The following is a 15,472-nucleotide window of genomic DNA, read 5'->3' as shown; positions in this document are numbered from 1 at the left end:
GGGTTATAATTATTTTCTAAACGATGTACTATAGAATATCATAAATATATTCAGGCTAGAGGCCCAGTGCATGAAATTCGTGCACTGGAGGGGGGATCCCTCAGCCCAGCCTGCTCCCTTTCACAGTCCGGGAGCCCTCAGGGGATGTCCTACTGACACAGGGAGCAGGCCTAAACCGCAGTCTGGCCTCCCACTGCGGGCTGATCAGGGGAAGGCGCCAGCTCTATCACCCCGCTGCTGCTGCCACTGCCAGCCGCCAAGGTGTTTTCATCAACACAGTCTCCAGTCCCTTCACCATGAAAAAATGACAACTTTCTTTAGGCATTTTCAAGACGTGTCTTTCATAGGATATGACCTTTCTTTCTTTCTTTCTTTCTTTCTTTCTTTCTTTCTTTCTTTCTTTCTTTCTTTCTTTCTTTCTTATCCTTACCTGAGGATACTTTTCCATTGATTTTTAGAGAGTGTGGAAGAGAGAGGGAGAGACAGAGAGAAACATCAATGTGAAAGGGACACTTTGATTGGTTGCCTCCTACATGAGCTCTGACCTGGGCCCCAGCCAGGGAGAAGCCTGCAGCCTAGGTTCATGCTCTTGATCAGAATTGAACCAAGGCCCTGCGGTCTGCAGGCCGAGGCTCTATCACTGAGCCAAACTGACTAGGGCGGGATATGACATTTCTTAGCCCCTCCAGCAGCGTACCTTCATGTGTACCTCCAGGAGTAAGGAGGAAAAACCCTAGATTACCTTCTTGGATTCTTATTACCCAAGTTATCAAGGACACTGTGAGTGGTGTACAGGGAGCTTAGCCAATGAGCTATAAGAAAAGGTGTTTCCTCTGCAGCTCACGCGCAGAGGCAGGCCTGCTGGGGCGCTGTTTCCCAGTGGTGGCGGCCTGGGCACGCCCCCCTGCCTCTCGGCTCCCACTCCCTCTGTGGGCCTGATCTGCCCTGCTCTCTGTGGACCTGATCATCACCGCGGCGACTGGCAGGCCCTGCTCCGGCCTGCTCTCTGCACGCCTGCTTGTTGCCTGCGCCATCCATGGCTTGCCTCACTGTGCAGGAGTCCCCTCCCCCACATCTGTGCACACAGCCTATAAAGAGGTAATATGCAAATTTGTCTGGTCATGACTGTTACTGCATCCCAGTCAAATTTGCATATTACCTCTTTATATATAGAGATATTTTAATAGAATACATTATAATAGAATATAATAAATATTTTATGGTTACTATATGTTTTTTTATTTTATTAACTAATTCCATTCCTTACTAATTATGCTGGCAGATAACACTATCCCCATTTTAGAGATGAGGGTTCCAAAGCTCAGAGAAGTTGGGTAACTGTGAGCTCCTAATGGCAAAACTAGAATAGAGTTCACAGTGGTTGAACTTCAAAGTCCTGGTCCTAGCTACTTTGTTACTTAGTTCACCACTGCATTAACATTCAAAGAGCATTCCTGTAAAGATTAAAATGCCACTTACTCTTTTAAACCACATCTGCACATACTCAGGCAATTTCTACTGACCTCTTGGAGGGAAGGACAGCCTTTTCCCCAGGAGCACATGAACAACACCAGGACATGTGTAAGGGGGCACAAGAAAAATTCAGAAATTGGGGCATAAATCTCTTTCAAAACAAAACCACAGCATCTTTAATCAAGCCTGGCAATTATCGTATCGTTTCTCCGAGGCTGGAATCGGGAAATGTGGGCTATCCCACTAGGCCTTTAATACTTGGTTAGAAATGTATCCAAGAAGTTGACTAGCAAGACAATTCATGCAGCACAAACACGAATCTGTAATTCTCTTCCCCAATTACCACAAAGCACAGTTGGTTCCTGCCCTGAATTCCCTTTGAAGACAATGAGTGCCCAGAAGAAACCGTAAGATCATTGAAAATGGGGCCAGAAGTCATAAGTAGGGACTGCCAAACAACCACCAAAACCTGTTAACAAATTTCTTCTACAAGTAAAATCTATTGTCAATGTACAACAATTTCGAAGGTTGAACTGGAGGCATGAGATTAGTGAGCTGACTTGCAAGGTTTTCCTATCATCTAAAAGGGAGTTTTAAAATTCAACAGCTGATAATGTTATCTTCTCATACAAGGAGATTAAAATAATAAATATAAACCAAATGCTTCAACTTGGAATCAAATCACCCCCATTTTCCCAGCACATTCGTGTAAACTCTGCCCAGGGGGATCTGGTCGCCTGGGAGGAGGAAGATCATCTTCTCAGCAGCCACACTCAGTTAGGAAAGTGCCTGCCCTCCCTGACTAACTTCCTTCCCCTGAGAACTCATTCAAGGGGAGACAAAGGGCCTCTGAGGGGGTGGGGGCTGTTTTGTGCCTGGCCCTTAGGGGTACTTTATTTTTCTTAAAAAGATTATCTTAACCTTGCTGTGGCCAAAAAATAAAAACAAAACAAAACCTTAAAACAAATTTCTGAGGCAGTTTGAATTTAAAATACAAAGGCCTGAGATATATTTTTAATTTATTCATAATTAGTTTACAGATTGGACTGCACCGAGATTCCAAAATCAGCAAGCCACTTTGGGATAAAGGCTATTGCAATTATCAGGAGCAAGCCAAATGCTACCTTTTGTTCTTACTAAAATCTTCTCCTTTAAATATAAATGTCTCCTAGCAAATGATTTTCTATTTCCTATTTAAAGAGGATTACATAGCATACATGACTAGTGGCTGGAAAGCAAAGAACTTTCCATCGTTTCATTACCTGCCAAATACAAATTAGTTCATTGTGGTTGACTCCTGCCAGGCACCCCTTTCCCTGCCGCCCATCAGGCCGATGGGGTATGGCAGGTGGGTTCCTGCCTACAGTCCTTCCTAATCAGGAGGCTGTCAGATATGCTGCCTGCCCACTGTCTCCTACATCCTGTGGCAGCACTGTTGTTTGGGCAGCAAGGTTTAGAGGTTGAATTGCCCCAGTAACCAATAAAAAATTGTTCCTACTTACTATCACTGTCAAATCCCTGTGGGCACATGTGAGGCCCTCCTCCAGGTACAATAGAGACACCCTACAAATTTCACTTTGTAATAACCAGAGGATACAGAAATTGTGTTAGCTCCATTAGATGGAGTCATAGATATATTCAGAAAGGTTAGTGGGATATAGTGAATGTCCCAGCTAGACTAAGATAAAAAATCACTTTGTTAACTTAAAGTGTTTCCTCATTGGTAGCACCCTAAATTAAGGTGCCATTTATAAACATTTTATTATTATTTATTAATGTGTGAAGCACTTTATAGCATGCTAGATAACAACTTAAATTCATGTATTAAAGATGCACATACATGGTTTAATACGATTTACGTCTTATAATATTCTTTAAAACAGCTTCCCATAGTCTCATCCGTTAAGCATTTATTACTAATGCATTTTATAACACACTTTATAATACATTATTTGAGCAAGTAGCTGCATTTAGTGATCATTTCATAAATAAGAATAAAGCGTTTATAAATGGCACCTTAATTTAAAGGGTTACCTTCGTATTACCAGATAGCTGCTCACCATTCATCTTATTTTGTGATTATTCTCCAAATGCACCACTTAATAAAACAGACACCAAGTTCTATTTTCCCTTCATCTGATTAAAAGTTTATTGAGCCATTTCCTCCATCTGCTTTCAGATGGTGGTAGCTTGGAGGTTTTAGTGTGATTTTTGCTGAATCCAAACTTTTTAAAAATATATTTTTTACTGTTGATAGTATAACAGGTATCTCCCATCCCCACCTCCTCCCACCCCCTACCCAGACCCCAGATCTTCACTACCTATTGCCCGTATCCATGGGCTATGCATATAAGTCCAAATTTTTAATTCAATGGTATTTCTATAAAGATGAACAATAGAAGCAGAAAACCACCCACCATATTAGGCAGAGCCTGTTGCTTGGATTCTTTGTAAAATTCAATTTTTCGACTTGAAAGAACAATCCAGGAAGTAGACCAGTTTTTCCTTGGGGAAAAATAAAGGAAAAAAGCATTATCACTTGAAGAAATTATTCATAGATAAATTATCAGCAACATTTGGATTAAGTAGAGGCTATATTTTTAACTAGAATTCTTATAAGTATTTTCTTTATTACAGTTAATAGGTTGTATGGAATTTGGGTAATATAAGGACATTCTGTAATTTTTAAAGAACATGGCATTTATAGTAAAAGTTTCTCAATTCGTATATCCTCCCCAAATTCTTTTCAACTACTGAAAATCCAGTTTTAATGTATCCATGTTCCCTAAAACACCCACTCCATAAAAAAGGTTGTTCCTTCAGCAAGCCAAATATAGCAAAGTAAAAATAGGAATTAGAACACCTTCTTTCATTGTTACTTCTCATCATTGATTTAGTATATTTCTGAGTCTTAAACACTAAATAGCTAATGTGCCTCTGCCTAATTCAAAATATTTTTAATGTTGAATTTCACTATAAATCAAAGAAATGCAAATAAAAAGAGTGAAATGCTTTTTTACCTTTTTGCCAATCAAATTGGCAAGAATTTGAAGGAATAATACCAAGGGTTCTTGAACATGTGGAGAAATGTATTCTCCCATACAAGTTGGTGGGAGTAAAAACTAGCACATCTTTTCTGGAATGAATTAGGCAATATGCTTTATAAAAATCTTTAAAAATGTGTATATGTTTTGAGTAAACAAGTCCATTCTTATGAATTTAAATGTATCCTAAAGAAATCATCTCACAAGTTGTTAAGGTTGAGTGCCCAAGAATGAATTGGATCAATATTTCTTAATTCTCTTCCTAAAATATCAAAAAAGGAAAGATTGGTATGTAAGCTGCACATAACAGATTCCTAGAATGGAATAAGGAACCCTATGCTTAGAACAGGGGTGGGGAACGTACGGCCTGCAGGCTGTATGAGGCCCGAGGAATCATTCGGTCTGGCCCTGCCAAGGCAACCAGAGGCGGGACTCGAAATTCAGTAAGTCTAGGAGCTTTTTTCATAGCAACATGAATTTATATTAAGTGAATTATATTAAGCAAATGATTTTATAAATATCCAAATGGTCCTTGGCAGAAAAAAAGGTTCCCCACCCCTGCTATAGAAGAATATTGATATGAGAGGATTTTAATGCAGACCATAATACAATATGCAATTTATAACACCATGCTATTTACCTAAGAGTGTCCTCACACATCCCAGCCTCTTCTTATTATTAATTCTTATTCATTGGAAGTTTGAATATTACGTCCTCCGATGTGCCTTCTAGAACTTTCTCACATAGTATTTATGACCAATTAAAAGGTAGTTTTTATAAATTTCATTTCTATCTCCTTATTTTTAAAAAGCCTAAAATGACAGAAAGTATTTCATATTTACATAAACATTCCCAAGTGCCTAGCACAGTGCCTTGGACAAGTAGATACTAAATAGGAATTTACTGAGTCAACGATTAAACTTTGGCATGCGGGGAAAAGCTGGATATAACAACAGTTAATTCAGGTGGTAAAATCACAGCTTTTAATTTTCCTTTGTATTTCTTGATGTTTATCAAAATAAGTTTCTATACAGTATATCATATTGCTATAATTTTCTTTGGTTTAACACTCATTTCAAAGTAGCTGACTTCATTTTACAAAAGTGGTTTAAAAAAGAAGTTTACAGGAAGACTTTGTTCAGGTCGATAGAAAACTACACAAAAATATATTTTAAATGACCAGTCAAGATCTTTGTGTAATTTATTTCCACTTATCCCTGAGGATCTAGGGGCTTGATTGAAAGGACAGCTTTGACTCAATCAAGTTGATATTTACAAGATTAGGCTGTTCTTACATGCCTGAAGCTATCTTACTGATATATCATCACGTTAAAAAACATAACATGACAAACAGAAACAATGTGTATTTTCCAACTTGCAAATATAAACACTATGTTCTTGGATCTACTTTTCTTCAAATGAAGAGTCATTTTTTCAATCAAATGATAATAAAGATGCTGGGGGGGGGGGGAACAGAAAAAACAAACATGCAGGCCTTTTCTCTCCTTCGCCCCAGTGCCCATTTGTCCTTTCAGGTAGCAGCAAGTGAGTTAGAGCAGCCTTAGCCTTCTCTTCATGAGGTCATATTAGATGGCCCCATCATATTAGGAGGGCCAGAGACAGAGAACAGGGAGACATTAGAAACATGCTGGTCTAGACGGGGCATCTATTATTTCCACCCCTAATTATGACTGCATGCGATCAGGGAGTCTGGAGCACCCTCAGACATGGTGAAACCCTTATTTAACCTGCCTGTTATATTTCCAACTCTATTTTTCACCTCTTGGCAGGGAGACTATACCTTATTTGCTCCCTGTCTGTAGCAAGTCCTGGATAAATAGTTCTGATTTGAATCTGTTTCAGATGTTGATCATTTATAGGACTTATTGGCATTATTCTTCCCTTTCTTAAACTTGGAACTGGGACTGGTTAGAATTGAAGTGCATAAAATTCAATTATCTCATGGTTCTACACTAGAACTTTGAACTGCCTTGAAATGTTCCATTAGGGAAATCCGAAGAACAAGCCAAAGAGGGTAAGAAATGCAGGTTTTGAAGCCTTAGTAATAGGCACGGTCCTGACACTTACCATACGGGGCTATTTTGTTTTGAATTTATAAACTGCAAATAATGCCTTTACAGTATTAGCATAAGAGTAAAGATTTTCCCAATTGGCTTAAAATAATTTTGTTTCATAAGGAAGAAGAAAATGATGTTGTCAACCTTTTAGATGTCCCAAATTCATTTCATTTTTTCATGGTTACTTTAAAAATAATTAGCACAAATCATTATTTTGAGTACTTAGCATAAGTTTGATTGTCTATTGGACGTTTAGCTTCACAAAATAGATGTCAAAGGTACTAATATGGAAAACGTGGTTCCGAGAGTTCAGGTAACTTAAAGCCACACACTATTTCAGAGTCAAACCCAGTCTCTCTGACTCCAAAGCCTGTACTATAATCTGTTCACTAATTTATACTGTCATTTTTTAAGGATTAAGCAGCACAATCTTGGGTAAGGAGACTGTCAATATCAGATTTTGTCATAGTTTTAGTAAAAATTCTCCAATCATAAAAGCTAGTGTACATAACCTGTAACAAGAGATAAGCCATCCGAGCTCTCTTATAAACTATTTTACCTGATGCTAATTAGGAGGTTTGGGCAAAGGCCAGACACTCCCAATCTCTCTCCTTCCCTTAGAAGTTACACTGGCTTAAGAGTCACATGATGGACCCTTCAACTCTTCCTAAGTCCAGAAACAAAGGTGTGCTGCTAATGAAGGCACCTGTGTCTCTTTCCTGCTATGGGATTATTCTGTGATGAGCAGAGTCACCCACACTCAGTAGGGAGCATCAAACTAGGAAGTGACTGAGAATTGCTTTCTGTATGCAATGAAATCCTTATAGGTGACTGTTGTTCAGAAAATAAGTAATTTCTGCAAGTGTAGACAGCTTAGCCAGGACAGGTGACTCTAGAACCATCTAATGAAACTCTCAAAATAGACTTTTTGAGGATGAAGCCGTTTTCAGGATGGAACATAAGACCCTCTACCCTCCTAGTTCCCCCAAAGAGACATTATCCCTAACCTCTTAGAGCTTTCCAGCTTCTGGGCACAGAATCTGACATTTAGCAGGTTCCTGCTGGAAGTTTTTGAGTAAAAACGTATATATTTCAGGAAGGTCATACATCTAGATTTTTTCTGCTCTGTGTTTGCTGTTATTCATTAACAAGGACTGCTAAAGCACTTATCTCCTGCATTTCCCATTTCTGTTTCTTAGTTCCCTAGGGTTTTGATGTGTCATTCCTAGCATTAAAAAAAAAAAAAGGTTTAACACTTCAGGTTTAGTATATTTGGGCTGATTTATAATTCTAGTGCCAATACCTAAGCTTTCTAGAGGTCTTCCTGGCTTTTTGGACTTGTGTCAGTCAGATGACCTGGTATTTTATATGCGTCAAATAATTTAATTTCTAAGCTAAGCACAAGTATCTACTGAGCATTTACCACGTGACAGACACAGTTCCAGGGACTGAATATATAAAGGCAAATAAGAGAGACCTCAAGAAGTCTACCCGTACCTCAGAGGAGACAGGGAATAAACATGGAAACAAATAAATCATCCAAACAACATTGGGAGGTGGGTAATAGACACATTTTACAGGTGAGGAAACTGAAGCTTCGTGAGGCTGCAGCTTACTCAAGGGCACAGAAATCATAAATGTGGGCTTGAGGCCACATCTCCTGGACCTTCAAGGCCATGTTCATTCTTCTGCATCAACTGTCTCTAGAGCAGGAAGTATGCAACTCTTCCTTAGTCCTATAAGGCATGTGTATGCAGAGCTTCATGAAAGGCTCTGAGAAAGGAAGATACAGAACTGTTGTCATCACTTGGATGTCTTTCTTTTTGGAGAAAGGTCACTTTATAGCCTGATCTGGGCTGTCCCGGAATGATGAATTGCAAGCCCTTTTATTCCTACCTTCCCATGATGACCACTAGGCAAATGTATTCACTGGTTGGAGCCAATTAATGCCTCATCTTAAATATGAGAGCACTCTTTTCTATTTCCCACAAGGAAAGATAAAAAACCAAACACTTGAATGGACTTAAGGATTAAATAAGACACATAGCTCAAGAACTATGCCACTTTATTAAGTCAGAGGTCCTAGGAATAGGTGAGCCAGTCTTCCCACAAATTTACAGGGTATCAGTCATGTGAGGCATTGATATTGAGGGTAGTGATTCAGTGCAGGGAACAGACACAAAAATTGCAGGCATTTACTTTAATTTGTGTGTGTGTGTGTATGTGTGTGTGTGAGTGAGAGAGAGAGAAAACAAATTGCATCTCAGGGGGACAAGGTGCTTACTACAATTAGGAAGAGGAACTAAATTCAAATAATGACAATGATTTATGCAATTAGTGAGACACTTAAAGGACTTCCTTAAAACAAATTGTGAGTTGTGAAGGTGAAAATACAAAAAGAAAACCACAAAAAACCACAAACAAACAAAAGAAAATAACAAAAAAACAAAACAAAACAAAAAATAACAAAACTCTTTGGGCATCGGCTTGGCTTAAAACTCTTTGCATTCTACAACTTGGACACCGGATGGCAGCACATAATAACAGCAACTTTGTAACTGCTTATCTGAGGAACATTTGATGGAGAATGCCCCTTAAACTGTTCATTATGGTTATAAGAGTGTCAGCTAGAGCTTCAAGTTTTACACAGTCATTTGCTCAAACATTAAACTTTAAATTATACATTCACCTCTCTTATGCCTCCTTTGGATAATGATAGGGTGGCTAACCAAAATGCAGAAGAAAATATGTGAGATTTCTTGGTAAATTTCAGACCTTCTTTGGGCTGCCTGCCTTTGTTAGTTGACTTGGTCACACTGGATTTGACTTGAATTTGCAACTGGGGAGGGAGTGAAAGTAATTTACTCTAGTGTCCCTGGCTAATTTACCACAAAATCACTCCGATACTGTTAAATGTTCTGACTCGTTCTCAAACTGGTGCGTTAGAAACTTAATTCTCCCTTCTCATATTTGAAGCTTCTTATAACTTGTCATGTCTAAAAGGAGGGTCAAATAGACATGGAGGTATAAATATACACGTCTCTGCCAGTACTGCAAGAAACAGAAAAGCTTTACATATTCAGAGAGCTATCAGATGTTGGAAATTATAACGGAGCAGATGATGAAAATCATAAAACCAAAGCAACCTTTAACAAATCTACTTCCACATTATGTGGTCTCCAAACCTTCCTTCTAGACCTCACTACTGAACACAAAAAGAAAGACAGGTTCAGCCTGGGATGAATTACTGGGATCCTAAGCAGAAAGTGCTAAAGAAAAATAAGTTCACGTCAGAAGTGTACTTTCATATCACATTCTAAAGGAAATCTATTCTTAGTAACAATGGTTTCAAAAAAAGAAAGAAGAAGAAACAAACAAAAGGTCTAATAGCGATGGGCCCTGGGATGGAAATGGCACCAGTGGACATAACCCTGCACCACCTTTATTCCACTTCTTTCCACCCCCTCCTCTGTGCACCTCCCCACCCCATGCGCGCGTGCACACACATATGTACTTCTCAGGCCTATCTGAAGATCAGAGGGAGAAGGGACATGTGACAAGGTGTGCAGACCTACAAATAAGACAATGAGACGACGAAGGGGCAGGCATGAAGGGAGAGGTGCAGAGGGGGAGACAAGGGCACTGAGATAGCGTACATGCTGCCAGGTGTCTTTTGTAAATTAAAGGGTTGAAAATAACTTTTCACTATGGTCTCAGGGAGCTTCACAGAGGCTGGTGCTCCTTCTCATTTGGGATCCAGAGGCCCCAAAGGAAGGAAGCCCTAATCTTCATCAGAAAAGCTAAACCATATTTTCAATGTATACAATTAAAAATTAAAGTTGAATGATGAATGCTTTAGGCTTTCAATCCTGTCTGTGATCACTGGGGAAATTTGTGGAACTTCATTTCAAAATAAGGCTAAATCTATGGTGCTTTATGAATGTAACATATAGCCAATGTGTTCTCCTTCCCTTCACCCACTCTTGCTCATATTCAGAAATAGGTCAAACTTTTCTTAGAAAGAGAAAGTGTATGAAAGAAGGAAGCTAAATAAAAAGAAAAACGGGGAGGAAGAGGAACAAAAACGAGGACACAGTACATGATGTGGGTGACATAATTATGGATTGCTGAGTAAAAAACTTTATAAATATTAATAAAATATTGTTGCTAAGTGGCAATTGAAGCCCTTGGTACTGTCAATGATACAAAATAAAAGGATGGTTTTTCACTCCCTGGACTCAAAAGGCTTCTAGCAAGAGGGGGAAAAAAAAAAACTAACCTATTTCAAACAGAGGATGAGGCTAAAATCTTACCCTAATCTTTTGTACAATAAGGTTTGGAAGGAAGGAGAGGTTAATACAAGTGACCAAGTTTCTCTACTTGTAAAATTGAAAGTAATAATACAGCCTATCTTAGAGTATTATTTCAGTACTAGTGACCCAGTGCATGAAATTCATGCACATTAAAAGGGAATTAATTAAAGAAAATATTTTAATATTGCTATTTGCCCTTTCTCTATAATAGAAGTGTCAGAGATGAACAAAAATTAGTAAAATATATATGAAAATCTTCCTCCTGTCAGAGTCTGGGGCGTGCCACGGGAACCAGAGTCAAATCCCCAGCCATCCAAATGTGCCTCAAAATCGCATGAGACCCTGACCCGGCCAACCCCACCCCCATTGGGTTAGATCCAGACCCAGCCGGCCCCATCCCCATCAAGCCCCGCCAGGTGGGGGTCATGGCCTCAGGTCACCTGGCCCAGGCCGGGGGGTACACCTTGAGGTCCCCCAGCCCGGGCTTGGGGATGAGCCTTGAGGTCCCCTGGCCTGGGCCAGGGGGCACGGCCTGAGGTCCCCCATCAAGCCCCGCCAGGCAGGGAGTGGCACAGTCTCAGGTCCCCCGGCCCAGCGCCAGGGCGGGGTGCGAGGCCTGAGGTCCCCCGGCCCAGGCTGGAGGAGTGGGCACACCTTGAGGTCCCCATCAAGCCCCTTCAGGCAGGGGGCATGGCCTCAGGTCCGCTGTTAAGCCCCGCATGGCAGGGCGTACAGCCTCAGGTCCCCTGGCCTGGCGCTGGGGCAGGGGGCATGGCCTTAAGTCCTCAGCTGGGCACCCGGGCAGGGGGCACAGCCTGAGGTCCCCCATCAAGCCCCGCCAGGCAGGGTGGCACAGCCTCAGGTCCCCTGGCCTGGTGCCAGGGTGGGGGGTGCGGCCTGAGGTCCCCTGGCCTGGCCCCAGGGTGAGGGGTGCGGCATGAGGTCCCCCGGCCTGGTGTCGGTGAAAAGGGCGTGGCCTGAGGTCCCCTGTCAAGGCCCACCAGGTGGGGGGTGCAGCCTCAGGTCCCCTGCCCCAGCCCAGTGCCACACAGCCTCAGGTCCCTGCTGATTTTTGTTAAGGCTCGTTACAGGAACTCGGCGTCCGCTGTGGGTGCAGCCATCTTGTGTTATGGGATCCCCACCTCCGCTGTGGGTGCAGCCATCATGTTATGACGTTATGGTCAATTTGCATATTCCCTCTTTATTAGATAGGATTTCTGGTAAAAAATTAGCCAAGTGCTTGACAGAGTAAGTATCTATAGTAATAAAAGTGTAATATGCTAATTAGACTGGACATCCTTTCGGACGACCTTCTGGACGAAGCCGGGGCTGTGAGGGAAGCCTGGGTCCCGGAGGGAAGCCCGGGTCCTGAGTGCCAGAGGGAAGCTGGTGCTGGCAGCCGGGGGAAGGAAGGCCTACTCTTGCACAAATTTCGTGCATCAAGCCTCTAGTCTATTAATATTGTTTACTAACTCATCAAAATGTATAAACATATACTAAAGTACCTTGATAAATGGGTAAAAAGTTATCAAACAAAATTTTACATAGGAAATATAAGTTATAACAATTATGGTTATAATTTAATAGTAATTTAATATTTACTAAATTATCAAGGGGATAAAGTTACACATTTTTAAGGTTATGATCAAACTTAATATTTTTTTGGCAGTTACAAAAAAAAATACAGACTCCTTAGGCAAGAAATAAAATCATACATAATAGGTATTTTTTTAAAAAAAATAGTCGTGTGATTTAATCAAGTAATGCAGAGTTAGCGTTAATCTAAAGAAAATATAAAAGAAAAATTGACAAGTAATAGAAGGTTTGCAGCAATTATAACTATCCTATATAATAAAGAGGTGATATGCAAATTGACCATCACACCCTCGCACAAGATGGCCACCCCCATGTGGTCAAAGATGGCCGCCCCATGTGGTCACAAGATGGCTGCCACAAGATGGCCGCCACAAGATGGCCGCCACAAGATGGCCAGCAGGGGAGAGCAGTTGTGGGCAATCAGGCCAGCAGGGGAGGGCAGTTAGGGGCGACCAAGCTGGCAGGATAGGGAAGGTGGGGGCAATTGGGTTGGCTGGGGAGCAGTTAGGTGTCAATCAGGCTGGTAGGCAGAAGTGGTTAGAGCAATCAGGAAGGCAGGCAGGTGAACAGTTGGGAGCCAGCAGTCCTGGATTGTGTGCGGGATGTCTGACTGCCCGTTTAGGCCTGATCCCACAGGGACATCCCTGAGGGTTCCTAGATTGGAGAGGGTGCAGAGTGGGCTGAGGGACACCCCCCCCCAGGGCACGGATTTTGTGCACTGGGCCTCTAGTTTTAGTATAAAACTGGAATCAATTTAAATATCAAATAAAAGAAGAGTGTAGGAATGGATTGGTATATTACAGTCCCATCGATATGGTGGAATATTATATGTTACTAGTGGCCCAGTGCAAGGATTTGTGCACAATGAAAGGAAATTAATTAGAAGAAAGAATCGTGCGGTAATTGCATTACTACAAAAAATTATATATCAAAATAGTATATATAATATAGGATTATAAAATTAAAATACAAAATATTTTAATATTGCTAATTGCCCTTTATAATAGAAGTGTCAGAGATGAAATAAAATTAGTAAAATGTATATGAAAATAATAAATTGATTAATAAACAACATGATGTAACAACAAAGACATGATATAAAAACAACATTGATAAAAATAATGACTGATAAATTGATCAAATTTATTCTAATATCTCCCTGTACACCACATTAAGTGTAAAAACACTTTCAGAGTGCTTGACTAATTTCCCTTGTGATGAAGTATTTAAAACTTTAACGTCACAGATTCTTCAAACTCGAGAGAAAGCAACATATAAGTGACCATGGCTGAAAACGGGTTCAGGTAGGAATATTCCTACCCTGTCTAGAGTTTGTCCTTGTGACTTATTAATAGTCATAGCAAATGCTGGCATCACAGGAAACAGCATCAGAGGTACGTTGTGCCAACAGTTGGTCTTCAGATACATTCTGGTGTCACGTGTGATTGGCGCCAGCGAGAGCTTTATATGTATTGTGCATGCGCAAGTTAACATTTATTTTTAAATTGCCAGTGCACATCATATGTACTGGCTGGTCAGTTGGTCAGATGCTCAGAGGGACGTATGGTTGGTCACTTAGCCTTTTATATATATAGACTAGAGGCCCGGTGCACAAAATGTGTGCAAGGGGGGGCGTGTCCCTCAGCTCAGCCTGCACCCTCTCCAATCTGGGGCCCCTCGAGGGATGTCCGACTGCCTGTTTAGGCCCGATCCTACCGGGATCAGGCCTAAACAGGCAGTCAGACATCCCTCTCACAATCCAGGACTGCTGGCTCCCAACTGCTCACCTGCCTGCCTTCCTAATTGCCCCTAACTGCTTCTGCCTGCCAGCCTGATCACCCCCTAACCACTCCCCTGTCAGCCTGATTGATGCCTAACTGCCCCCCTGCCTGCCTGATTGCCCCTAACTGCCTTCCCCTGCAGGCCTGGGTCACCCCCAACTTCCCTCCTCTGCTGGCCTGGTCACCCCTAACTGCCCTCCCCTGCAGGCTTGATCACCCCCAACTGCACTCCCTTGCAGGCCTGGTCTCTCCCAACTGCCTCCCCTGCTGGCCTGATTGCCCACAACTGCCCTCCCTTGCAAGCCTGGTTCCTCCCAACTGCCCTCCCCTGCTGGCCATCTTGTAGAGGCCATCTTGTGTCCACATGGGGCAGCCATCTTTGACCACATGGGGGCAGCTATCTTGTGTGTTGGAGTGACAGTCAATTTGCATATTACTCTTTCATTAGATAAGATTATACATGGTGACTTTATCCACAATGTTCAATTTGTAAAGTATTTATAATACAGACAAAAGAAACCCCCAAAATAATAGAGTAATATTATGCAACAAATGGGATTGTATTAAAGATGTCTGGTCCTTAAGGACTTTAATCAAGAAAGTAAATGGATGATATGAGAGAGTTGGAGAGGAGATTTTTGCAAAGTCTAATGTTGACAAGGTATTACTACCTAAAATATATTAGGAATTCTCTCTGTCAAAAAAAAGTCAGAAACCCAATAGAAAATAGTCAGACTTTAACGCAGAGGCAATTCTCAGAATGCAGAGCCTGATTGACTTGAAAGAGATAAAGTGATGCTCAACTGGAATACTAATCAGAGGAATAAAAATAAATGCAACACTGAAGTAATTCTGTATGGCCATCGACTTGCCAAACTGAGAGGTATATGAAGCTGTGTGCTGATAAGATTATGGTGAGACAGAGCCCTTCTGCGTTGCAGAAAGAATGTGAATGTATGCACTCATTCAGGAAAAAGTCTGGCAGAAGCACTCAATGAATTTATAAATGTGTGTTCCTTCTACCCTGCAAGTCTTCACTCCTAGGGATATGCACTGGAAAGAATTCCTAACAGGTTACTAAGGAGCCATATATGTGGTTTATTGCAATGTTGTTTGTGATCAAAGGAGTTAGGGACAATTTAGGTGCTCATTCTGGTATTTGTACATAATGGCAAAATGGGCAGCAG

General features: G+C 41.2%; 1 protein-coding gene across 2 annotated transcripts in view; it reads right to left on the bottom strand.

The window, feature by feature from the left end:
- Positions 1–15,472, bottom strand: part of ARHGAP15 (Rho GTPase activating protein 15) — a 648,004-nt gene that overhangs the window by 535,006 nt on the left and 97,526 nt on the right. For both annotated transcript variants that reach the window (XM_008143494.3, XM_054722880.1), the window contains exon 5: positions 3,891–3,978. In XM_008143494.3, coding sequence (XP_008141716.1) covers positions 3,891–3,978 — 88 coding nt within the window. The remainder of the gene's footprint in view (positions 1–3,890; positions 3,979–15,472) is intronic.

The sequence above is a fragment of the Eptesicus fuscus genome, chromosome 11 (genome assembly GCF_027574615.1).
Source record: "Eptesicus fuscus isolate TK198812 chromosome 11, DD_ASM_mEF_20220401, whole genome shotgun sequence".
Classification (NCBI taxonomy): Eukaryota; Metazoa; Chordata; class Mammalia; order Chiroptera; family Vespertilionidae; genus Eptesicus; species Eptesicus fuscus.
This window is presented reverse-complemented; position numbering and strand designations above follow the sequence as displayed.